The sequence below is a fragment of the Apteryx mantelli genome, chromosome 3 (genome assembly GCF_036417845.1).
Source record: "Apteryx mantelli isolate bAptMan1 chromosome 3, bAptMan1.hap1, whole genome shotgun sequence".
Lineage (NCBI taxonomy): Eukaryota > Metazoa > Chordata > Aves > Apterygiformes > Apterygidae > Apteryx > Apteryx mantelli.
Window position 1 is genome coordinate 122,297,773 of NC_089980.1, and position 26,912 is coordinate 122,324,684.

At 36.6% G+C, this 26,912-nt stretch overlaps 1 protein-coding gene across 2 annotated transcripts in view; it reads left to right on the plus strand.

Annotated features, from left to right (window-relative positions):
• Window positions 1-26,912, plus strand: part of ASAP2 (ArfGAP with SH3 domain, ankyrin repeat and PH domain 2) — a 90,643-nt gene that overhangs the window by 15,082 nt on the left and 48,649 nt on the right. The window contains exons 2-5 of one of the 2 annotated variants that reach the window (XM_067294270.1): window positions 9,340-9,412; window positions 13,255-13,400; window positions 21,897-21,971; window positions 22,740-22,789. In XM_067294270.1, coding sequence (XP_067150371.1) covers window positions 9,340-9,412; window positions 13,255-13,400; window positions 21,897-21,971; window positions 22,740-22,789 — 344 coding nt within the window. Of the gene's footprint in view, window positions 1-9,339; window positions 9,413-13,254; window positions 13,401-16,612; window positions 16,628-21,896; window positions 21,972-22,739; window positions 22,790-26,912 lie in introns of those variants that run through there. The other variant, XM_067294271.1, reaches the window with a different exon arrangement.

Below are 26,912 nucleotides of genomic sequence, written 5' to 3' on the forward strand. Positions count from 1 at the left end.
TAAAAAAGAAATGCTTGATGTTCCCTCCTGCTTAAGTATATGTTGCATTTCCAACTTTATGTAGGGAGGGAAGCATGCGGAAATTGAATGATTAACATACAGACACGGTACCTTATTTCGTTCAGTGTGCCAACAGTATCATGTAGTGACTTGTATTAATGGCTGACATTTTGTAAACTCTGAAACTCTGATTTGAGATTTCTCTTCACTGATGCACTGTTTTTTTCAGAATTCTGATTTTTAGGCTTTTTTTTTAAATAGAAAAGTCATTGTGCTTGTGCTCAGGTGTGTTTGTGTATACCACATACAGTTTCAAATTCTCCCATCTTTTACCTTTGCAATGGAATTACCTTTTTCCTACAAATACTAATTTCCCAAATCAGTGGTATTAGTTCTTTCTGCTATGCATACCCTTAGCTAGGTGCACGATAGTTTAGAGCGTAAATGTTTGCTACATTTTTCTGCCAGATGGACCACTGCTTGTTCAAACAGATTGCGTTGGCATTGTGCCCACAAGAACCACAAACCCAGATGCTGGAGAAATAATGCTTTTGTGGAAGGGGACTTTGCAGAGACAGTTCTGCCATAAACTCCATCCTTTTTATTGCATGTCTGTCTCTGTACTTTCACAGTCTCTTAAGTAGACAGGTCTCAAGCCTAAGAGCTAATTTATATAAATTAACTGTCAATAGCTATTGTAGAATATAATATTCTGGAACGTTTCTTCACATGTACACTCTAACTGAAGTAATTAGTCAAAAATAAAGTATGGTGTTTTTTTTTTTTATTCTGCAAGAGTGTGTTCACAATCTAGAATGCCTTGCCCCAGGCTATGCCCATCAGTTTTGTTTCACCATTTCTATCAATCTCTTTGAATGTGCCAGGTGATCGGTGGACAGAAGTTGGAGAGGTTTGTAGGAAAGGAAAAGAAGCTAATACATGGAGGGAAGAAATGAAGACATAAGAAAAAGATTTTTGGAGTGGGATGACAAAATTTAGGAAGATTTTTTTTTTTTAACCTCCTTCTACAAGAGAAAAGTAAATTGAAGCCAGTAGTTCGTTTCTGATAGAAAAATAACAAACTAAGACAGAATGTCTGTGGATATCTCTGGTCTTTTGAGTCACAGAGGAGTAATTACACCAGGTATGAGATAAGCTGTGAAGAGACACCAGAGAGGCCAGAAGATTGTGCTTGCTGATACGGTATTCAGTACTTGCTATTGTTACTGTGTAAGAAAGACGAGTCCAGTTAGGCACAAGACCCAGTTCTTGCTCTGCCTCTTCCCAGTAATTATTTGATCACTTCTCTTTTCCTTACTAACTGACCAAGTTTCTTCCTGCATCCTTTTGTCTTTGCAAAGACTGTTGCTATTTGTGTTCAGCCTTTGCAGCAGCCACTGGCACTATTACTTACGCTGAAATACTGGAATGTGTAAAATAGGAAAGAATTTATGGTTATTGAATATTGACCTGATATTTTAATGCAAATTACTAAAATTGAGAGAGAGTAGGTTTCATTTTAAAGGTATAATGGTTAAGATCATTGTTTCTATTGGATCTAGAGTTACTATGTTAAATTTGATTTGTGTCTTTGTCAATAGATGTACAGTATGGAAAAAAAACAACACACGGGATTCTGTCTTGAGGATTATTTCAAATGGCTTGAGGATTTATTTGCCAAAATGCAGTTATTCTTTTTGCAATAGATCCAAGTGACTGTGTGTGTTCCAGTGAGCCCTTTATTTTGGGGGGAAAAAAAATCCAGCTACCCTGAGACTGTTCACAAATTCAGATCCAGTTCTGCAAACACTTTCAGCAAAAACCCCATCCAAATGAACAGAAATGTGGAAACAATTAATTTTAGCTTTCTAAAATGAAACTCTTGTGGATGAGAAGAGAGGAATGTATAAGAGACTTTTAAGTGTTTTAAATAATAAAAAAAAAAAATAGAGCGATGATGACGGCCTCTTCCTTCCCCCTCTTCCCTCACTACTTCGCCCAATACCCTGCAGTGCCGTCGTGAACACACTCTTATGGCGTTGGGAGAAGTTGAGTTTCGTTTTATCTTTCCCTTGTCTGGAGTCAGCAAACTTGGATCTCCTGTCTCCCTGGGGAATAGTCCACTGGGCTATTTGGTATTTTCTGCTTGAGGGTTTCTCAGTCTTTCCTTTTGAGACTGATTGCTTGAAGCTGGGAGATTAGCCGAGGGAAGGATCACTCAGTGTATTTTTTTTTTTTTCTTTTGTTGCTACCCTAAACATCTGTTGTTGGCCATTACTGAGATAGGATATCGGGCTAAAAGGATTGTTGGTCTGATCCAGTATGGCTGTTTTTCTGTTTCTGTTTGTCTAATTATTTTCTGGGCTGCAAAGGAATAAGGCACTGTTATAAGGGCACTTGCATAATATACATATAGAGAGAGAGAGATAGAGAGAAATCCAGACTTCTGCTGTAAGTTGGACATAAAAGATGTTTACGTGTTTCTTCATTTCCATGTGAATCTGTAACCAGTGGAGCACAGGTATTGTCAATTTATGCTACTACTGCCCTGTTTTTCCCAATACCCCTTGGCTCTGTAAAAGGTGCCAAAATCTTCTTCAGGATGTTTAATTACTCCATTTCTGTCTTTTTGCTTTGTTCTCCTCAAAGTAAATACAATAAAAATAGAACAGTTTATTTTCTCCCCACTCCACTGGAAGGAGCAAATAATACATTTGGTTTTTCAGGCCTGCCTGAGATTTATTAAATATATTTATTAATTTGCACCACCCTATTTCTAACCCTTCCCCCCCCCCCCCCCCCCAGTTAATTGCGCAGAGCTATTTGGACAGTGTAGATTTTGGGGTTGATACTAGTTGTGAGATTCTCTTTTTGTGAAGCAACAATCAAGTGTTTGAATATTTTATTTCCCACTGGGCTTGAATCCTTCTAGGCAATGTGAAATGGGCCTGAACAGTGTTTTAAGTATTCTGGCAGATTGTGGCTTATGGTCTAGGATGTATAAGAGCATTTCAGGAAGTTTCAGTAACCTAGGTCTGATTTCTTTCTGGTAAGATATGTTTGGTTCTAGTTAGTCAGTACGTTTTATTGTTCAGACTAGAAAGCTTTGAAGCAGTTAAAATGAAATTTGGCCTTTGGCAAGTGAAAATGGACCTTGTTCCTACATGAGGATAAAAGCTTTGCTACTGATCTGTGGTAGTTCAGTGAGTCCTTCTCTCCCTACTGTAGTGTTCATTTCTGAAAGAAGCTGTTTTCTGTTTATTTCAGTATGTTTTTCCCCCTCTCTAATATACTTATTACTGAAATGTCTGTTGCTAATTTCTAGTGAGGCATGCAGAACTTCTTTAAACTTTGTGTAGTGATTTGAATTGCTTCTTTTACAGTCAATATATATGGACCTCAGAAGTGCCTTTACTTCATTACTGTTATTTTGCAATTCTCAGAGCCTGTAGCACTCCATATACCTAACGCTTGTATTAATGAATACAAAATGTCAAAAATACGTTAGCAGTGTGTCCAAACTATAGTTGGAATGGGTGCCATAATTTTAACAATAACTAGCTAGAACAAACTATGAATTCTAGTTTTAAAAAAATTGACACGTGTGTAATTTTAGTTGTTTTTGTGGTTTATATGATCATGTATGGTAGCTGAAGAGAGGGAGAAACTGAGTATACAGCAAGAAAAATGAAAAATTACATATAAACATCAGATTTTTCAATTGTAGCAAATAAACTTGGATGTCTTTTGTAATCTTTTCCACTGTATGTTCCTTGTAGGTTGTAACATAAAGCAGTTTTCAAACTAAATCATGTTGCTATGCCTTTTTGACGGAAATTAGATATTCACTTTGAAGAATACTGATATGAGCACCAAGTTTGATAATTAATTTCCTAGTGTTCATGTATTATAATCCAATACTGCCATTTATTTAGAAGTCTTGAAATTAATGTCAAGAGAACAAAAACAACACCAGGTTGATCATATCATGTTTGTCTTAGACTTAGAAATTTGTTTCTCAAACACTATGATCTCTAGATATGCAACAGCAACACCACATAGATTTTGATATAAAAATAAATTTACCTGAAAAATGGTCCCCAGGATTAGCATTAGAAAATCTGTTGTTTCTCACATAAAAGAAAATTTAATAGAAGGCATAAGAAATACTGTGTTCAGAGCAATAGTGGACTGACAAGGGAATGGTCAAGAAGGTCATGTTAACCTTGAGTTTGTGATTTAGTTCATGGTGCATATCATCAATTCTACAATAACGTAACTTCTAATGTACTATATGTACAGAATTTGTTTTTTTCAAGGTATTTACAGAGACTATTTTTAACAAGAGGGAAGTCTGAGCACTCACCAGCATGAATTGAGTGGGAGTGTGAAACTAATTTATGTGGCCTCTTTGAGTATATTGTGCTGAAATAAACAGTTGCCAAAATAAAGTCTCACAATAGAGAGGGGTTTTTTTTGAGTCAAAACTGGAAACGTTAAATGAGAGGACAAAATGATCCCACCATATGAATTACGTCATTACTTTTCTTCTGGTTCAGAGGTTTACTGGGCATTTTAGATGAGTAAAAAGAAATACTAGAATGTGCAACATCAGAAGCCATTTTAAATTTCTCTGCTTCTGACACTACACTGAGAGTGCGCAGAACGGCTGAATTAGCATTTTGGCATATCTGTTTGTGCATAGATGTAGTGTGTACATATTTATGGCATTGACATACAAGATTAAAATCAGAAGTATGATAAAGCTGTATTTAAACTGATTTCTAAGTGCTAAGAATTGGACAAAGAAAAGAAAGAAAATATTAAGAATAGTACTAAAGACAGAGAGTAGCATTTTTTAATTTTATGCTGGAACGACTCTTTTGAATCACTAGTTGTGAATGGAGTCCAATGTCTTTCATTTAAGCAGAAAGCAAGCAATGCAAAGCCTCCTTCCCCATTTTTGGTCTCCAAGCAAGGCTAAAATACATCATCAGAGATGCATATTTTTTCAGTATTTTATCTGTCACTCTTCCATGCAGCATTATCAAAATATTTTACAAAGAAACACAATTATTAGAAGAAACTTCCTACGGGAGCAAATCTGATTCCTTACCACCATAGGCACCATCATATTATTTTTCAAAAAATGTGTTTGAGTTCCTCTTAAAAATGGCTAAATCTTTTTTTTTACCCTTTATTTGGAAGGCTTTCCAGAATCAGACTTGTTTTTCCCAATTTCTAGCTACAGTTTGTTCATATACAGCTTTTAATTATCTTTTCTTATGCTAACATTAGTTTCAGCTTAAATCTTTCTTGGTGTTTACAGCTTTTTCTTTGTATCTCTTTGTTACCACCAGTAAGGAGTTCAGGTATGACCCTTTCAGTTCAGGAGAGACCAGGCTACAACCTGTCTGCCAGGACAGAGGTTTATTTAACTAAGCAAGCATGGGATGTGGGCAGGCAGCATCATGTTGTCCAGACTTATCCTATGGATCATTAGTTTCCTAGGTGAGATTTGGCCCACACATCCTTGGGTTACTGGGGATCATGAGATTATTTTCAGGAAGGTGGCTCGTTCTGCCTACATTTCAGATAAATCTTCTTTACATATAATCCTTATTGTGTAACAGACGTGCTGATTCCCTTTAGCTCTCTGGATGCTCTAGCTGATTTAAAATTTGCCACAGCTTATTCTGAGTAGTCTAATTTCAAAACTGTAGCAATGCAAGAAGAACTCTTTATTCCATTCCTTATTTCACATATTGATAGATGAAAACATCACCTATATTGCCTCCCCATTTTCCGACTGTAATCTTTCTGTAAGCATTTATCAGCATCAAATATCCAGTGATTCAGAGACAACCATGTAAGCTGGTAAGACCAAGGCTTTGGACCCACCCCTTTTTTTGCACTTGTTCTATTTTTTAATAGAGTGAGAGCATTGCAAAGAGTATGTAACATTCAGTAACTTTTTTTGTTTCCTTGTGAATGAGATCTCTTATAGGGTCATATTTTTGTTTTTCTTAGCTATATCACCTTGGCACCTTGTTTGTGGTCATTCTGTAGTCATCTGGTAAATCAAAATCCCTATCCTCCATATTTTTTTCTGACTGATCTCCCAGTTCATGTATGTATTTTGTCCTTGGACAGATGACCTTGCAGTCTTCACTGTTTCTTCCCATTATCATTAATCATACCAACTAATAGCAATAAATCCCCCATATTCTTCTAGAATGAAGCATAATTTATTTTTGTGACAATTTGTTCATTTTGTTAATTTCAATATTCTTTTAAGTTTCATGAGCAAGTACAAATGCATGGAGTACTGTAAGTCATAAATTACTTCAAATCCTCACTCCTTTTTTTTTTTTTTTTTTTTTTGAGTGGGAGAGGGAAGAAATAACATGTTGAATCCATGTTGGCTTGACACAAAAGCAGGACAGTTTGCTAATGGGAGAATTTTTCTGTGTTTTCCATGGATTTGAGCAGGATCATATACCTAAACAGAAGCTGAGCCAAGTCCTCAGCAACAAAGCCAGTGTCTTCTCAAAGTGATACTTAGCCTGTTTCAGTCATGTTGGCTCCCTGGATGTTTCAGATCAGCAGCATTCTGCAACCTCTGTGCTCGGCTGTCACCACAAAAAGGTGGTACCAGTTTCCAGACAAACTGAACTTACAAAGCCTGTTTTTATTGTGGCTGATGGATATGTGAAAAAAAATTGAGACTAATGTAGTAAAAAAAAAAAAGAAAGAAAGAAAAAAAAAAAGCTGGTGGAGCTAACAGGATAATAAAAGTGGTTGCTTCACTCATGCAGCCATTTGTCTGATTCTTGTTCAGAAATGTTCTTCAGCAGGAGCACTCATGTCCGCTGCTCCTCTTGTTCATTCCTGCTTTTCCATTGTCCTTTCGGTCATGTTGTGTTGTATTAAGGGGCTTTCTGGTAGCCAGAGTTGGAAAGTTGACCCAGCTGAAAAATAACTTTTTCTTGCATCATTTTAAACACAGATTGCTTCTCTGCTGTGGTTTACCCCGCAGCCCCACAAACACTTGTACTGGCACAACTCAAAGGCAGGAAGGGGAAGAAGGGAGGACCCAAGTAAGCCTACCCTGGCTGCCCCCAAAAATATTCATCAAATTATGGCCTTACGGTTTGGTTGCTCTGTTGTCCTCAGTACTGTCTGTGGGGTTTTTTTTCCTGTCATCCTTGTTTTTTATTTCTATGTGAAGCAGCTGGCTGGGATAGCTAGAGACTGGATTTGCAGTCGCCAGTATGTTAGTGACACTAGCTGTTGTTCTTGCTGGACCCTGGCTTATGCTTTTGCTTTTCTACTCCCTAATCCCAGTGAAAGCAGGAGATGGTTGAGAGATTTTGGCAAACCAAAATGACGACTTTGGTTGGGGGAGAGGAAAAAGCTGTTCCCTTGCTTGACAGTCTGTGCTTTCTGATTGAGGCAGTTACAGGCAGACTTTTTGAAGGTATCTAGCTAGAACCCTTCCCTCAGGAGTATGAGGAGTTCCTAATTCATCTCATACATTCATCCTTCCAACAGTTTTCTTTTTGGAAGAAATACTGTCTTTTTTTTGAAGAGGTACTGTGTCTTTTTTCCAGAACTGAGTTGCAGAGATTAAATAATTTATCAACACAAATCTAAGACGTGGCTGGGAACTGAATCTATAACTTTTAAGTCTCTGGCCATCATCCTTCTCTTTTGAAACGTTATTTGTAATGTTTGTAATTGGAGATGTTCCTTTCTCTTGGTCTCCAAGAGGGTAATAGCCCTCTGATGCAGGCTTTGATGAAATTATCGTTCCTTTGTAGTCAGCTGATGAGATGAGTGCTTTTCTGACGTTATTCTTAGAGCTCACCTTTAGACACAGTGAAGTAGTTTGCTTAGCGTACTTCCATTCAGATAGGTCATTATTCTTAACCTTTGAGATTGCACTGTCTATGAGTTTGTTTTAATGGGTGCAGTTCAAATTACTGAACTGGATGAATAAAGCTCTATGTGACTTTTATAGGCTTTCTTAGGGATTTTTCCCTTGCTCTGTACTTCAGAACCCCAGGTAAGAAGGGCTCTGCACTTCTGCTAATATAATTCCGATGTGAACTCTTAAGACATGGAAGGTAAAACTTGCACTGGGTGTAGTAGTACCTTGAGGCTGTAATGTTAATGTTAAGGTGGCATCTAACTCTGATTTCCATGGAATGCTGCAAAGATTTTTCCCAGCTATTTGTGGTCTGAATGAATTCAGTTTAAGAACACTGTCTTAAATATGATTGATATTCTTTGTTTTTACGTTCAGTATGTTAAAATAATCAGAAAGAGTCCTAGGAACTAACTTTTATGTATTGCTTCACTGATACAAATGATTAACAATAAAACAACAGTAGGATTCATTGCTGGTGCAATTTACTGAAATCTTTTGAATGAAAGCTGGAATGAATTTGGTGCTTTTTGTTTTATTTTTTAGCATGTATCATACTAAGCAGCTCTTGATGTAATATAATCTGTAGTTTTCAGTATTGTTCTTCAGTAAGGTCTAAAGACATCGCCACCTCTGAAACTCGTATTTAAATTTTCTTGCAATTTCATTTCTTAAAAAAAAAAAAAAAAAACTTCATTTGGATAACCATAAGTCTGCTTCTCTGTTACTGAATTTTGGTCTGCTCATATTTCACTTATATTTAGTAATGGTTGCTTGCTTCCACTTTTTTGTTTGAAAGGAATTGGTTATAAGCGCTTGAATATTCTGGACAGGACTTAAACTTGAATTTTATATTGTGTTGGTGAAAGTTTTCATAGCAATAAAATGTGAAAGACCAAGTTTTATTTTTGAGAGATGTGCAATCTATTTTGTTCAGTACAGCAGTCAGAAAATTCATATGGCTAGGAGTGCAATTAATTAAATTATCCACGAAAACCAAAATTAAATTCCTTTTTTAATATTCTGCCTGGGGAAGTGACATTGCTTGTTTCTTCAGCAATGTCAAAACATATGATGGGTTGAAACTGTTTTAAGCTTCTTTAATAATTTAACGTAGGAAAAGGATTGTGTAACTGCTTTCATTTTGGAATATTAAGCTATTAATAAAACTAGATGGTGCTGGGTGTAAGGGATGCTGATCATCAGCGAAAGAGGGAAGATGTATCTTTGTGGTCTAGTGGTTGGGATAGGTTATATGGATGGGAGTGGGAGTGACAGGCAAGTAATTTATTAATTACAGATATAAAATTAATTAAGATTATAGTGTTATAATTGCAGAAAGTTTCCAGAGCACAGACTCACCAGAGGGTGAACCAGTATTTCACATTAATCTTTCTCTTTTGTTTTAGGCTCTGGATGTTGACCGAACTGTTCTCTATAAAATGAAGAAATCTGTCAAAGCTATAAACATATCTGGTCTGGGTAAGTAGATCATAATTCCTGGTAGCCTATGTCAGTGAAACTGGAGTGAATCATTTTAGTGAATCAGAAATGGTTATATGGTTAACTCTGAGAAAAGAAAAATTTGCATTTTAAATACCAGTCTTGAACCAGCTGCATTACAGTGAGCTCAGTAAGGGTGAAATTTTGTGAGGCAGCTGAACATAGCTAACTAGCTTACTGCTACCAGGTGGGGAAGTCATGTTCTGCTCAGGTCTGGGCTATGTGCTCCTTCTGCCACCCCTGGTGGTCGACAGATCCCTAGATGAGATTTTTAGCTCACATAAAGCTATACATCAGTCAATTTACATGAAGTTAGGTGAGCACCTGAAATGGGAAGGCATATGATTTAGAGCTGGGGACATGGGAGGTGTGAAATTACCCTTTCTGGCAGCAATTAGAAGTTACATTGGCTCTGCTGCCTTGTGAAACCTCAGCCTTACTGGTGACTTCCAGTTATGTATGTTGAGAACTTCATGACAAGAGAAAGTTGATGAGGTGCAATTTTTTATTGTCATGACACACAAAATCAGATATTTCTCTGACAAGGAGTATAAAAATACAAAGAACCATTACTGTGTGCATTTTTGTATGTGCTCCAATCTCATGGAGTTTTGTATGTTTATGTTCTTTGACAAAATAAATGAAGCTTTTGTTTTTGTGGATCAGCAGCAATAAGAAACAGCATTTCATTGGCTTTTGTTCTCACTTTGTAGTTCATAGCAATTAGTGCTAACAAAACCTATAGTATATGCAAAGTAGATAGGGCTGACAAAATCTTGGAAAGCCACCAATATCTGACAGAACTTGTGGGCATGTTGGTGTTCAGATAAAAAATTGTAACAAGAAGTCCTGTTGTGGTCTAATTCTCACCAGCTTTATTGAAAGGAGGTTCCTGCTTGCCTAAACTAATGAAGCTGTTATCTTTGGGTTGTGCAGGGCCCAGTTTAAGATTCAGCTGGAGCTGTGCCATCTTTTACATATTTGTTTGGCACTCTTTATTCTGGCATTTTCTAATTTTTGGGTGCTTGACTATGACTCTTAATCAGTGTTCTTGTTAAAACGTTGTAGAAATTCACTACGTTTTTCTCATTAAAATCACTACCTTGTGTAATTTTTAAATTTCATGATGCGCAGTCTTGACAATAAAGGTTTGAAGGCATCTCTTCCACCAGCAGAAATATCGTTAACCTAGCCACTTCCCAGAACTTCAGGTTTATTTCCACAAAACAAAATTGTGTGCTCTGCACTCACAAGAAGACAGTTATTGTTTTCTTTAGTATGGGTTCTGTGTGTGCTAAGTGTACCTGTTCTGGGGTTTTGTGTGTGTGAATTTAGAAACCATTATGGAGGATTGGATAATGACCCCAATTTGTACATAATTTAGTTTCTTAATTGACCCCCCCAAAAACCCCTCAACCTCCCCAAACAAACCTTGCTCAGATTTGATTTGGATAGATTCCAAACCTTCTGTTTGTAGGAAAACTTCCAAAATCCATCAGGAAGGGTGAGAAGAACATGGAGGGGGGGGGGTCCATTCAGGTTTGTTAGAAAGTATGAAAAAACACTATTTTCTCTCCTTCAGAAGGACTTCTGGAGCACCAGTTCAATTAATAATATTGCTGTAATAACTGCCATAAATGTTCTGCATAGGGAATATCTCAGAGCTGCTGCTGAACTGCTGTTTTGTTATCTGGTACATAGATCCAGAAGCAAAGTCCCAGTTTTGGGGGATACTGTGCAGAATAGAAAGCTCTTGTTTCCTGGAGGAAAAAGTGTGGTTCAACTGCTGATTGCCCCTCTGGCTACAATTAACAGTAGCAGCCTGTTCACCTTCTTTTCTCGCAGTAGCAACCTTCTTTTGTTCTTATATGAATTATGCCCTAACCTCCACCCTGACATATGATTAAATAAGCTCAGCTGGATGCAGAAAGCAGTATGGAAATAATTTACCTTAATGAGTAGCTGGAGTGGAGTTGTGTCCTGCCAAAGCCTGTTCTGTGCTGTCTGTGCCAGTTCATTCAAAGCTTGTTCAGTTTTATGTATGTCACACAATAGTATTAGATGTGCGTCCTTACTTCATCCTATAGCTCAAACAGTAGAAGGTTCATTAAGTGCTCAGCTGTTGATGTTGAAGAGTAATAGTTATGCTAACATACAGTTAGTTATGCTACTGCTTAGTTTTTAGATAGTTTGCATGTAGTTATTCGATCTTCTTTAGGCTCCAAATGCAAGCACCCAAGGTAGAAACCTCTAAAATGAATGCTGTTTGTGTAACTTCAATTCTGCACATACATTATAAAAATCTTTAATTACATGATGTTATACTACTACTCCACAGGATTTTAGTCTCATTTGCTGCAAATTAAGGAGAATTTGTAGCTACTTGAGAAGTAAAGTTCCTGAATGTCTTTCTAAATAAAATTGATGGGGGATGTGAACAGACAGGCTTGTTTGGAAGTTGGCATTCAGTAGGTTTATCAAATGGGTTGTATAACTAAATACACAGAAATACTGAAAAAGGACATGGCAGCATGAATCCTTTGGATATCAAATGTGTTGGTGTATACAAATGGACTTAAAATGAAATTGGATCGTTGCTTGTTTGAACTAACAAATTAATCCTCTCTAAATAGTCTTCAGGGCTTCTACCAGCCTCAGGCAGAGGCCAAGAAAGATTCTTCGTTCTCAGGCGTACGTATTTTGGTTTCTAGGGTGTGCTTTTTTCTGACTTCCTTTGAAGCTTTAGAAATTGGGCACAGCTAGAAGGAGAACTAGGTAGCATAATGCATAATTTGGTGTTGATTTTCTCAGGTGCCAGGTTGGTGTACCTTGCCCATGTGCTCAGGCTTAACTTAGTCACTAGCTTGGGTTCAGGAAGAATTTTTTTTCTTCCCCAGATCAAACTGATAGAGACTTTTTTTTGTCCGTCTACACTAGCAAGTAACTCGGTGTACTGGGAGTGAATCATAAGGCTGAGGTCCCTCAGATCTCCATTATATTTGAATAAAGGGAGCCTACATTTCATCTCATCCCCTGAGCTGCATATCCACACAACACATGTAGTTCAAAGCTTTCTGAAGAGCAAAACTGTTAGGTGTGCGCTGGATGACTTGTGGCAGTGCAGCCTACACAGTGATTCAGAAGCTACAGTCTCCATTAAGCACTGCAGCACTTCAGTGATAGAGCTTCTGCATTAGTTGTCTCAGAAAGCAATCAAGCTTTCATGAACCAAAACCACTTACCAGTGGTAAACGGAGACTGGTTGGATTTGCTTCAGATCCTCACTACTGAATCAGAGGGCTAACACGAATACAGCTTTTGTCCTCTTCTGTAATGTTGCGTGTAGTCTGTTTCCTAGGATGACCTGAGTGTTGTCTTTGATGTATTTCCTGCTGCTGTAGAGATTCAGGACTCCAGCAATACACTTGATCTCTTCTTTTTCTTTGCTCAGCACACAGCATTTGCAGCTTGAGAGTTTATAAAAGACTAGAAGTTCATTATAGGAGTTGGGAATTGTTATGTGGTCCCCAGTATGGTGCTGAAATATTGTGGCTCTTTCTAAACTGGGTACTTCTCAGATGATTGTCTTGTTCTGATGACACAGATTGTTCTGTGTGCAGTATGTAGGTGGATATATGCCAGCCAGACTTAGTGAGATAATTCATACTTGTAGCATGACAGTGTCAAAATCTAAATAATAATTTCTATTGACAAGTGAACATTGTTAGCAAGAAATTATGTGAATTATTTTTTTAATTCAGTCATAACTTTTGCAATCCCTTATCTACTGACAATATTTTCATGTTTTGCTCTTTTTGAAGCTCATGTGGAAAATGAAGAACAGTACACGCAAGCACTGGAGAAATTTGGAGGCAACTGTGTTTGCAGGGATGACCCAGATTTGGGAACAGCATTTTTAAAATTTTCTGTGTTTACAAAGGAATTAACTGCACTCTTCAAAAATTTGGTAAGAATTACCTAGAGAAAAAAAATGTTAAAATTGTAATGCTATTAGAAAGGATAATGCATACAGACTGCTCCCATACATTTGATTAACTTGCTGAACTACAGGAACTCTTCATGTTGAGGACAATTTGTGTTTTGGTGGCCACTGTTTTTTAAAAAGAAAATCTTGGCTTAAGGAAATGTGTCATGCCTTGGCCTTTTCCCCTTTCAAAACTCCAAAAAAAAAAAAAAAAAGCCTTCTTGCAATTCCCACAGCTTTATGCTTCCCCCAACAAAGCATTTATAACATATATTATAAAACACACATGCAAAGTTGCTTTAAAATTGTAAAATCACAGCTTGGTTTACTCTGTGTTCATGTTTCTTTTACTTTACTTTTCACACTTGCTGCTTGTATTTGTCAAGAGGAATTTTAGTGTCCCCAGAAGAGAGAATTTCTTGCTTCTCAGGGAAGAGAGTCAGGAAAAAGAAATCAAATGTAATGCTATAATGACAATAGTGTCCACTAGGGACCAATCCTGCAACTGAAGCCAGTAAGACTTAAAAGCATTCTTCAGTGAGCCAAATGGGATGGAGCCAAATGGAAGAACAGTAATTTTAATTACGGGTGGAGAATTTTTGGCCTCAATTTCACATTAATCAGAGGGCGTAAATAGAAAAGATTCTGACTGCATCCTGACATTTCCCATGTTTGAGTAAGTCCCAAATTTACTTGGAGCCACAGAACTTTTAAACTAGGGGTGAGGGAGTGGAGATGACCCAGATTCCTACAAGCATTTAAAAGTCTCTGTCTGCTGAAGTCAATGGGATGTAGACACATTAAATGCTTTTGTGAATCTAGACCAAATGTCTGTAGTTTGCAGCCAGCTGGTCATAATCCGTTCTTTGGGGAATGTTTCCAGCTGATGTGATTTAGGGCAGTCCCACTCACTCCCTGATGCTGTCCTCTCCTTTTTCCCAATCATGATATTGGTGAGAGAGAATCTAGCCCTAAATGTATTTATCAGCAGTGAAATGTGTTTCATATTGGTCTTACTGATTCGTACAACTGCAGATATACAAATAGTATCTGAGATTCTGTATCGTAAGAGGCATCCTTACTCTGTGTGAGTCAGTCACTTATCCTGAGTAGTCTACCTTGCAGGGGTAGGCTGCTCGTATGGAAAGGGAAATAGAATGGGTCTTCTAATTAATACCTTCTGTTGACTAAAACAACTCTCTATCATATTTAATTGCCAAATGGTGACTTCATTAGAGAAGTGGATCTGTAAAATGCGATGTCTAGTAGTTTTAAAAAGCAATCCGCTAAAATCTGCACCCTCTCCCCAGAAAACCCTTTTAATGTATTGTATTTTTAAGAAGATATGTAAAAGCTAAAAAAAACTACAGTTTTACCAAAAACTATTTGTTCTCTTAAAAATAGTAATTGCTATCTTTGCAAGATATTTCTGAAAAGAGTAACTTTCTTCCACAAATTGGAAAGCAAATTAAGGACAAAGTACTTGTCCACAGGAAGTGTGATGTACTTGGACCAATTAGACTAGTGAGAATTATGTTTCATCAGTTGCATCTTTTTATGCAAAGCTATTTATTATTTTTGTCTTATCCATGACATAGTTTTTTGTGTGTCTTATCAAAGAAATATTTCTAAATCTTTTTGCTGTGTTCTGCCTTCTCACTGTCAACAATGTGTTTTTGCTTCATTTTACGTATATAAGAAATGGATATGTCATGAGATAGTAGCTGTCTCCTGTTTTTCTCAGGTTGTGGTTCTGATTTTCTCTATTTTTAAAGTGTAAAATAATTTCATATAGTCATGAATGTGATGTTTTTTCGTACGTTTCAATAGCAAAGGCACTTTCTCTTCTCCGTAATACTGGCTGGTGAAGGAAAGGTCTCTGTAACGTTCCACTTTTTCCTAATTTGCTTCATATTGTTGAGATTTGAAGATTTTTATTTTCTCCTGACTAGCAAGGGAAAACTGAAGAAATAGAAGAACCTAATACTCCCTGAATTTGGTGTCTTTTTAGGAAAATAGTTCTGTTTAAAAAGAAATATGTATAAAAAGAACGAGTAAACTTCTCTATTGCTTGAAAATAACATATTTATAAACAAGGTTTATAAACTTATAAAAGATTACTAACCAAATTATGATTTTATTTAACTTTACCTATTAGAAATTAATACTAATGGAATAAATTGTTTGTAACTCTGGTCATTTTGAAAATCAGTTCAAAAGTTCACTGATTTAAGTCTATTTTTCTAAGAGATTACAAGGGAGTTGCCTAGCGTAAAAAATACTATACAGTAGTTGGAAATAATTTGGGATTCCTTTTTGTTATGATCATAGTCTTACATGAAGCAAGCCCCATGCATTCTTATGGTGTTGTGAAATATGCAACTCTGAATGCTTTAAGCATGTTGGTGCTAAAAAACCATTGTTCTCCTCCCATCTTTCTTTATAGCACCCAACCTGCTTCGGTTAGAAATAGTTTCATCAGAAGTGTAGCCAGGGACATTACAACCTGCTGCTGTTAAAAACCATTCTGAAAGATGTTCTTTTTAAGTAGATCTATCCCTTAAGTTTCATAGGGCACTTAATTTCCACAAAAGATTTTAGCTGAAATGAGTGGGGAATGTGCAAGGAGGTGAGAGGACATGTTCAGGCTGGAACAGATGCCAAAGCTATTAGCACTGGCAAAGCTTTAGGGCTACTGTCAGGTTTTGCTTTGTCATATATTTTGATTTTGTTTCTAGAAGCTGATATGTTCTGTCAGCGCTTGGCTTGGGTGGCATTTAGAGCTGTAGGTCTAAGGTGTTTCTGCAAAAAGATTTTCCTTAGTCTTGTCTTCAGTAAGGTAAAGGAAAGCCATTATAGAGCTGTTCTACTTTAACAAAGCTTTAAATTCTTTTTCCCCCTATCATTTTAAAGGTTTCCTGAAGACTTTGATCTTTTCATGGACTTTTCAAGGCATCAGAGTTTTAAAATATTTCATTTTCTTGGAATCCAGTTATTCAACTGTAAACTTTTCAAGTTAAAGTTCAAGTCTTGGAGCTGCTTGGATTTTTATGTGTGCTTTGCTACGCTTCTTTTATGCGTGCACTTCTAAATAGCATAACTAACGCAACATAAAACTAAAAACAATTTCTGAAGAACTCAGATTCTTCAAATTTGAAATGATTTATAAAGTAACCATTCAAGAGGAGAAATAAATCAACAATTTTCAGGTAGTTTATATGGCACTTGCTTATAATTTTAAATACTTTGTCTTTCTAACAGATTTAGTGTCAAGTGGTAATAGGTGTGAGTCTTTATATGAGAAATATTAGGACAAGGAAAGGTTCATCACAACATGTTTGCACTTCAAATATTTTTTCGTTTAAATCCTGTTCTTAGACTGTTCTGCAGAGAAGAAACAAAATCTGTAATTGCCTGTCATCTTCGTCAATACTTCCTGAAAAGAAGTTTGATTTGTGAAAATGAAGTAGCTATTTAACACATTCCATTTTCTTTAGCTGTCATTCTTCTACATATTCTTGTCCTTCATTTATTTAAAGTCAATGCTAATAAAAAATGCTGGATTAAGAGGAGTGGAATCTAGGAGCTGGGAGGAAGAGATTCCATGTGAGAAATTATTCTGTTAATAATCCTTGGATTTTTAGCCAGGAGAAATTTAAGGACAATTTAAGGAAATTTAAGGGCCTTTTCCTAGGTGCTTGGAAAAGCAAGACGTAATAATTCCTCTTTAGATGGCATAAGTTCAGCTCCATCTGGAATGTTATGTTTATTTCTTTGCCAAAAAGATATTGATCCAACTGGAAGAAATTCAGAGGACAGCAACTAAGATGATCAGGGTTTGAATAGGTTGATTTATGAAGAAAGTTTAAAAGAAATGGAAGTGTATGGTTTGGCTCAAAGATAACTACATGATTGTGGAAGAGGAAAATAATAAATTGCATATAAATGGGATCTAACTGTGAAAAGTTTTAGATGAAGAGTCCCGGAGAAGGCAATGAAAACCTATCACTTAGATGTTTTAACCTACATTAGAAAACATGCAATTGGGAATTCTCCTCCATTTGCAAGGAGGATGGGCTTGGATAACCTCCTTTGCTTTTACAATTCTACACTTCATGCTTTTAAGAATACATTAAAAAATACATCTTCTGCCATTTTATGCTTGTTTAGTAAGTGGTGTGTCTCTGTGCATTTTCTAATAGAGAAGTTCTCAGCCTGTAGTCTATGTATTGGTGGTGGTACGTGGACCGCTTCCAAGCAGCGCATGGCAGAGGCTCTCAATATCTTGGGTGAAGGCATTTTCTTGGGCAGCTGAGTGAGCAGCTCCATGCGGGCAGTTAGTGCTATTCAGTTCCTCCTCCACTGGAGTCAGTTACCCTATGGCGTATAGGGGTCAGACTAGATGATCTCTGCACGTCCCTCCCAGCCTCGACCTTTCTGTGATTCTGCATACAGGCACCCACATGGTGCAGGCAGTGCCTGGTCGCTGGTGACCGTACCGAATGTCCTGCACTGCGTCCCGCGGGCATGTCTATGCACATCTGTCACTGTTTGTGTGACAGGACACAACACAGCAGCAGGCTGGGCAGGGGGAAGGATGGAGAGAGGTAGTGCTGTGACCCTTTTTTGGGGGGGAGGAGGGGGCTAGGGTGCAGGAATGAGGCATGCTGCACAGCTGGAAGTTTAAGTTACAAACCTTTATCTTGTATGATTTTCTTAATAATCTTGTGGTTAGATGCTTAAAAAGTTAAAGTTCAGGCGAATTGCAGTGTATGTTCTGATTTTCACTCACTCCCTGCTGATGTTAATTGGCCACATTGTGCTAAAGCTTGCATCAGTGGGAAAACTACTGGAAAATATTCGATCCAATAGTACCTGCAATAAAAAAAAAAAAAAAGGAAATTACTTACCAGCAGGCCAGACTAGCGGCACTCATAAACAGCCAAGTTCATTAGTGGTTGAAAAGCCCATAGCTGAATACATGACATACATCTAGAATTTAGTAATAGCTATAGGAGTCATATCTGTTAGATATGAACATAGATATTAAACACTGTTAGAGTGTTTGAATGCAAATACAAAACATCTTACTTTTTGTTTAATATAAAAAGGTTTTAAGGTCCACTCTGTTTATCTCTGTTTAAAAAGTATTTAACTTCTGAAGGAGTGAAAAAGTGTGGGGTTTTTTTGTGTTTTTTTTTTTTTTCATTTTGGATTTAGCAAACCACCTATTGAAGTACTGCAAGCATCAGTATTCCAAACTGTTCTGAAAAAGACTCATTAAAATAAATAGGAAGTTTAGCAAACTAAGAACGTCAACATTTGGCCATATGCTCTTAAACTGTTTGAAATCTTCTTTCCCCTTTGCAAATGTTGCCTTGCCTGTAGCCTCTACCATCGCTTCTGGCAACTGTGTGTTTGTTTATTTTTACATTCTCCCTCCTGACATTTCTTTTTCTCCACCTCTGAGTCTTCTCCAACTTACGAAGTTTTAATTTATTATCCTGTCTCTGTCATCTTACCTTGTTGGAAGCTGTCAGAGGAAGCCTGTGAGTTTGTCAAAGCAGCAGTGTTGGAAGTGGAATCCAGGTCAAATTATTTTTTTCTTCCTAAACATGTGGAAGTTGCTAGTGTTCCTCTGCCATAGGATGCCTTTAATTCCTCAGAAGCATTCCTGCATGTTTGTGCATGTCTCTTTTTTTAATATGTTTTTAAAAATCAAATAGTCAAAATGTAGAGGCATCTTTGATTCAGTCATATACATTTTAGCTCCCTGTGTGCACATGCAGTTGGAGCAGCAGCATATTAATGCTGCTTTGTGTGCCAAAAATGAGTTTATATTTTTAGATAGTTTAGCTTAAGCCTCTCAAAAAAGAGGAAGAAAAATGTAAGATCGATCTTCTGTATCCTACTTGCTGATTTATAAATACGAGCAAGTATGCTTTGTCTAACTAGGTTAATAATGACAAGTTCATGCATTATATATGTTTGCATTTGTTGCAAGTAAAGTAGGAGCATAGAGAATGCAGTAGACTGAAAATGATATACAGGTAGCAGCACACAGAAGGAATTAATTTGAATTATTCTCCAAACATTCTCCATGCTTTTTAAAAGAACCTACTTTTTTGTCCTAATCTTTTTTCAAAGTCTCTTCAGGATTAACTAATTGTACCTAGGGGCATGTGTTTAGCTACAATGACTTGAAATTATAGGAAATATCCAGAGCTGTTTTGAAGGCTGGTTGATGTCTATATAAATATGTCTGTGTTAATAGTTGAGGGTGCTGCATTTTTTCTTTTCTGACCTAATGGAAAAAACAGTTCTCTTCAGCCTGCTGTTGAGAAATGCCTTACTCTCAGTTTGTGCCAAATCATCTAAATTTGAAGAATAATTAAACAGAGGCTATGAAAGCATTGATCTTTAGGTTAGACCTTTTAATAATAATAATAAAATAGAAGGAAAATCTTGCATAGGATGAGATCTTAAATGAGATCTTTCCTGCTTCTCCTTTTCCTCTTGGTTAGCCTCTCTAGATGAGCATGTCCATAGTGTGGGAGGATACTATGCTTTCATCTGTCTTTTTCTGAAATTGTTATTTTTTACCTAAGTTTTGTGTGATTTAGGCCTTTGCACTTACCTCCTATATCTACAAGATAGAATTCTATTAACTTTAAACATGGTTATGCTGGTATGCAGATACTGCAGTACTGCTGAGAATTTACTAGGTAGATGGTTTCCAGCACTGCTGACTAACCATGTCTAATGTTGCTCATTCAATTTTTATGAGGATTATTTTAAAAACAAACACAGACAGTTTAACTTAACTTCTTGATTCTAAAGGACCTTGATTGAGTCCTGCAGCTTTTTTGGGAGGAGGCAAAGTAGAGCGGAGGAGGGTAGGAGAGGAAATGTGATTTGTGGTAATGGTTTAATAGAACAGATCTTCTGTATTTTGTACACCTTCCCATACAGAGGCAATCTAAGCTTTAAAATTTGCATAGGTTCACTTGCTCTTTGGTCTCCATGCTGAAATTTCAAGAAATTGTAGTAAGTTAGTACTTGGGAAGAGGAAGAATTTATTTTATTTTTTTTAAATGTGGAGCGCTGCTGAGTGTGAAGACCACTGAGGATAGAACCCCTGAGCTTGTTCTAGTGAGGCCACTCAGTAACTATAGGGTGGTAACTGTGATTTGTATTTCTCCAATCTGGAGAAATTGAAGCATTACAATTGGGAAATATGTTTTTCTTGAAGTTCCTGTGAGCATCATTCCTTTTCTGGCTAGCTTATGCTGAAAAGGACTTGGACATTCTCGAAATTGTTCCTTAAGAAACCGAAGCAATTTGTTACATGATGCAAAGTTCTTTTTGTACTTTGCACAATTCTGAAAGTCCATCTTCAAAATAAGTATTTCTGTGCAGTGCCTGGCTTCTTGAAAAAAATCACATTTTAATAAAACATCTAACAATAATAATAAAAAAGAAACCCACTCAAAAGCAACCTTCACCATACTACTACAAAAGTTATTCTGATTTTCTTCCATAGAGTGGTTCTATAATACTTTGTTTATTACTCTCCAGTGCAATCTATTTGGATTGTTGTAGTTTAAACTCTGTGCCTAGACATCATGGCCTGAATCATAAAGAATGGAAATGAAGCCTTTCATTTGCTGGTATATACTGCTTAATGTCTTATTCCTACTGTCTTTCTTCAGTCACCTTCCTATCAAAATATTATGGTACAGATACTCTATCTAGAACTATGATTATTTTACTGTTGCCTTCTTTTGAATGAAGCCTTTTTCTTCTTGACTTGCTACCTCTTAAATTCCAAGGTGTCATAAAACACTTATTTCAAAGTTTGTACGGAAAGATAAATTAAGACAGATATATTTCTTTCTAATACATGCAGAATATCTAAACAATCTGGCCACTATCTAGCTTTTTACAAGCCAGAGATCTTCCTCTTTATAATGGATTGTAATTTATTCAATTAGTATTCCTAATGATTGTTAATAGAACTTCTTTCAGAGTAAGATGCTATGTAGTATGAGAACAACAGATAGGTTTTATCGAATAGGTCTGAAGAGACTGGAAAATAAACAAGATTAATTTAAACTATGCTAATGAACTTAAAATACATAAATGCAGACAAACTGTATCATTGCTTTCATAAACAGAGTGAAATCAGACAATGTAAAAATTAACAGTCTTATTTTGCAGTCACTGTTGGATGAGATACCGTCAATAATTCTGCTGTTTTCCTGCTGGTATGGGTTATAATGTTTCCCAAGGAAGTTTAATTAACTCATATTACCTCCATCTTTGATTACAGGCTGTACTGAGAAATATCTTCATAAAGTAGTATTAGGAAAATAATACACAATATTTCTTCTGAAACTTTTTGAAATGTGTGAATTGAGACTGCTCATTCTGCATTAAAATGTATTAAATATTTTGATGCAATTTTTTTGGTTATAGATTCAGAATATGAACAACATAATCACTTTTCCATTGGACAGTTTGCTGAAAGGAGATCTGAAAGGAGTAAAAGGGGTATGGTTATCTTATTTTTATATAAAATTATTGTTGGTGCCATAAATGCATTTAGCTAATGTATTAATTTAATTTTATTTGAGGGAAAGCATTGGCTAGTAAAGTAATATATTAGCTTAATAAACAAAAAAGTTCCGTGTGTGTGTGTGTGAGAACTGAGTCATCGTTTCTCTTTGTAGTTTTAAATGCAGTGTGCTTTTGGCTACTTATACAAAACAACATTTGGAAGGTTAAAAAGCAATCCTGAGGTGTAGAACATATCCAAAAAAAGAGCTTTAAGAATTGTTAATTTACAAATATTTACTAGTTTAAGGGGGCTACTGCTTTATTTTATTTAAAGGATTATTATTATTATATTTATATAGCATTCTAAATTTATGGGGAACTTTACAGATTATTAGGAAAGACACATTAGACTGAATAAGCATTGGATTTTTTTTAACAATGTTGAAATGATGATTTTATTAACTGCATAGTGTACACTTGGGATGACACATGATTATACCTTGTGTCGTGCAAGCAGTGAAATGGAGCTGCGCGCTCCTAGAAATGCTTTTTAGAATATGAGTGCATTACTTCTATTTGCAAGATTGCTTTTCCTATGTGCAAGATTGCTTTTACACAGTTGTTAGGTGACCTGTGCAAGAACAAGTGGCGTTCTTTGTTCTGCTAGGCGCTGCAAATGGCCAAGGTTCACCTTGCTATTTAGAGCTACTGTGTTTTTCATGTAAATAAGTAACTGTATTTAATTTTTTTCTATCTTGACAGGACCTTAAAAAACCCTTTGATAAAGCTTGGAAGGACTATGAAACAAAAGTGTATGTATCTTTTTAACATTTATTTAAAAGTAAAGTGTAATTTGAAATCTAAAGATGGTCATTATTTAATTTTAAGATCCCAGAGGGAGTTCTTGCCTGGGATGATGAGTTGTTTTTGTTCTTTGGTGTTTTTTTTTTGTTTTTAATCAGGGCTGCATAAAATACAGGTGGATAGACACAATCATTTCAAATTCTGTATTTCATAATATATGACTTATTTCCTGAGTAAATATTCATTTTTGTGCCATGGCAATGACGGTTAGCATCTCTGGTAGATCTGTTTGCTTAAAAAAGTTCCAAGAAGTGAGCATAATCTGCTTATTCTTCCATTTTAGTTGGGGAAGGTGTGCTTTAATTGGAAAGAAATATTTTTCATTTTTAATAGCCATATTACCACACTGTAGTGTCTGTGGAACTCTCTAGAGACTAATCTGTGTGAAAGTCCACTTCTTTCTCTGTCTTCCTCTACTTTTGGAGGACACTGATGTATAAAAGGAAAAGTTATCCACTCTCTGTTTTAGTCCTTAGCTACCAAAAGTGCAGCAACATGTAATGTACTTGATGTCCTACGCTTCTTTTTGTCACTGGGTTTTCTTTTTTGCCTTTTCCTCTTCAGGGACTATTTCATTGTAATTAGCTAGTTTAGTAAACAAAGGCAAGTTTCTTTAGTCAGAAGAGCACAGAAGAAATTATATGCTTTATGCCTGAGTGTTTTCAAGAGTCTTAACAAACATTATCAGGAATATACAAGTCAAGATTTAGTTTTGTTAGCCTAAAACACTTGTAGTAACTCCGTAAAGCTCTACTTCTAGTGAAGTTTTATGAGATTGTGCCCAATGCTGTGGTCTTTCGGAAGACCTTATTTGATGCTGAGCCTTTGACACTTACCAACATGGTGGTAAGGCCATTGGGGTGAGTTTGTTCAGTGCTGTGGTTCCAAAACTGTATGTGATTCCAGATCAGTTCAGTACCAAGAACCTTAGTGAACCACACTTAATAGAATAGTTTGTCTCCTGTTTAAAGATACAAATGCTTTCTACATTTTATGCGAAGGTTGGATGCACTTAGATGATGTATTTTGTACTAAAAATGGGTGGATACCTATATAATTCTTGTCAACCATGTCTCATGTTGTGTGTCCAGCCCAATTTAAGTTGCTTGTTTGAACATGCCTGATGCATGGCATAAACAACCTTAAAATTAGTTTTAATCTGCAGAGTTTTATATCCAGCTAAATGAATCAAATAAGTCAGCAAAGTTTGGCCCTTAAGATCAAGCATAATTAATTTTGGTACCTCTTAAGTCTTCAAGTGGTTTAGTGCTCTACATTAGAAGTTATGTTTCTTGGGTTGACTAGTCAGTTGTATTAGCACAGCCAATAGTCTCTGAAGTAGAATTTAGTAGTAGGTTTTATTCTTTATTCCAGTGTTACCAGGATTGTGACAGTCAGTTAAGTTTTGTCTCAAATATCCAGCATCTTTGATCTTCTGAGATCATCACATATATCAGACCATTTTTGATGATACAGATCCGGAAAAATCACATACTATGACACTCTGTTTAACATAAATAGCTTACAGATCCCCAGCTATCTAGATTGGCTAAGAATCTAGCACTATATTTTTTTTCTTTTTTGATTGGTAGCACAAAGGCCTAATGATTGTCTGGTGTCCCCTGAGTTGGTCCACATAAACCTGGTTACTGTCTTACTATTTCTTCACTTTCCAGTTATGAAGTCATGTGCAAACACTGCTCAGAAGTGATTCCTATATGTGGTTTACTTCCAAAAGCAGCAAGTTTAGCAAGTAGCTAAATCTCATTATTCCTTTTGTGAATAGTAATGAAAACAGTATAATTACTGCTTTCCAGGCTCAGTTTCTTATTGAGGACCTCAGTGGCTTTAGGTTTTAGAAGATGCCTAGCTAGAACTCAGTTTTTGTATTGTGACAGTCTGAAATATTAAGATATAACCTCCAGTCTGAATCCTTGGAAGACTACCTACATCAAGATTTTGATGTGTTTAGTGTTCTTAATGCCAGTGAACAATCCCATTTGGGGTCATGCCAGGTATCAACTGTTGAAGTAATTATGGTTTCTAAACCTTGCCGATGCCAGTAGTTAGTCTCTGAGGACAGGCCATAAAGACCAGGACTATAATTTAGCCTGCTGTTGTCTACCTATGCTTGATTACTGGATCTGAAAGCCTGTTTACTTATGTATAACACATTCCATAGTGATATCTCACAAAGTTTATGTGCAGAATTTAAAATAAATACATTTGCAGGGCACCGCTGGGACATATACCAGAAACACTCTGTTCCAGCTGGACTGAATTTTCTGATGCTTTTGGAATTTTGATAGAATATTCACCAGGATTAGTCAGTTGGAGTGATGTAGATCTGTGCTTTGATCCTCAATTTGGCCATAGCAGGTGGTCTGTTTCAGAGACAGATAGTCCTGAAAATTTTTCATTTTTTTAAAACTTACCTAAACATGTGAGAAGTAAACATGCCCAGAGGAAATATATTTGAATCTGTATATTTTAGGATTCTCAACTGAGTTTATGGGCAGTAGAAAACTGGAAAAGTTGGTGTGTACGTTCAGCACATGAAAATGTGATATTGGTATTGTATTTTTTTCTCTCTGTGGGACTGAATCCAATGCTGCTTGTATGAGATCATGACTTTTTTTTCCCTTCAAGCAACACTCTTTTAAAAACCTGCTTTCTGACTTTGCTTTCAAATAGGACAGGTTCCTTTTTCCATTGTAAGGAGATACCTCTTACCGTGTTACCTCTGTAGTCTCTGTAGGATTGTTTAATGAATGAAGCACACCTCCTTGACAATGCTTATTTGTAAACCACTTATTTCTCAGGCTATTCAGCATGTAAAAACTGAAAGTAACACATATTCACCAGGAAATTCTTTCTTTTCTGTAATGTTTCCAGGTGGTGAGGTGGGATAGTTGCTATGTGCTCTAGTCTTTTCAAGCAGATAGATGAAAGCTCCTCATCAGTATTCTAGAGTTTAAAGCTCTTTGTCTAGCCTGCTAGACTCCTTCACTTTGATCAAGACCAAAGGATCATCTGCTTGAGGCTTGAGATAAGGAGCCGGGGAATACCATGTACAGGCAAATTCTTTAAAACAAAGGCCCCCCCCCCCCCCAAAAAAAAAAAAAAGTAGAAATTACTTACTGTGGTTTAAGTCTGACAGTTGGGACGTATTCTTTTTCAATGCAGTCTGCCTTTCTTCTACCAAAGAGAAGACCAATCTTCTCTAGTGGCTCTGCTGCCACACTTGTTTGGTGATCACATTGCGTTCCTCAGTCTGTTACCTTAGATGACTCCCTACTCAGACTGTGGCTAAAACCAGTCCCAGGCAGGTATGCTTAGTTATCTGTCTTTTCTAGTGATACCTCTTCAAATATGTGAATCTTTTTGTTTGTTTGTTTGTTTTGTTTTTTCCTCTTTCCTCTTTCTTTTTTGCTTTGGGTTAACAAACAGTTCAAGTCTTCTAGTCTGCTATTTATCAGCGTATCCATCTGTATTGTATGCTCAAATCATGCCGTTTGTCTGCATTTCCTAGTCATCTGTGAAGCTAAGCGCCAAATACCCAAGTGGTATTTTTGTAGTCTCTGGAGGAGTGATGGTGTCTTCAGCTGGATTGCTGTCCTCTCTGTATGTAAGCTCTGTATGTAATTAAGTGTGTTTAAATATGTGCATCTCCAGTGTTATTTGGGAGAGTAAAGTTGAGATCCATTCTTATATTCTTGGACCACCATCCATAGATGCTGATTGTTATATACCTACAGGAAGAAAAAGTTGCCATAACTCCTCAGGATGTTTTCTTCCAAACACAATGTTAGTCACTAATATCCTATAATGGGAATCTGCAGAGGGTTCTTAGAGAAGAGGTCTGTTCCCAGTTGCTTATTCTTCAAGAATGCTGTTGTACAGAGCTGTGCCTCTGCCTTCCTTCTGCACTTCTTTTCGTCACTTCAGCTAAAGTAACTGAGGGAGGTTGGGTCGTTTTTTCTTTATAGCTTGGGACTGTTCTGAAATAAGGGAGTAAGACCTTTATAGCAACCCACCTCAATCAAAAATTGGGACTATCCTGTGAATTCG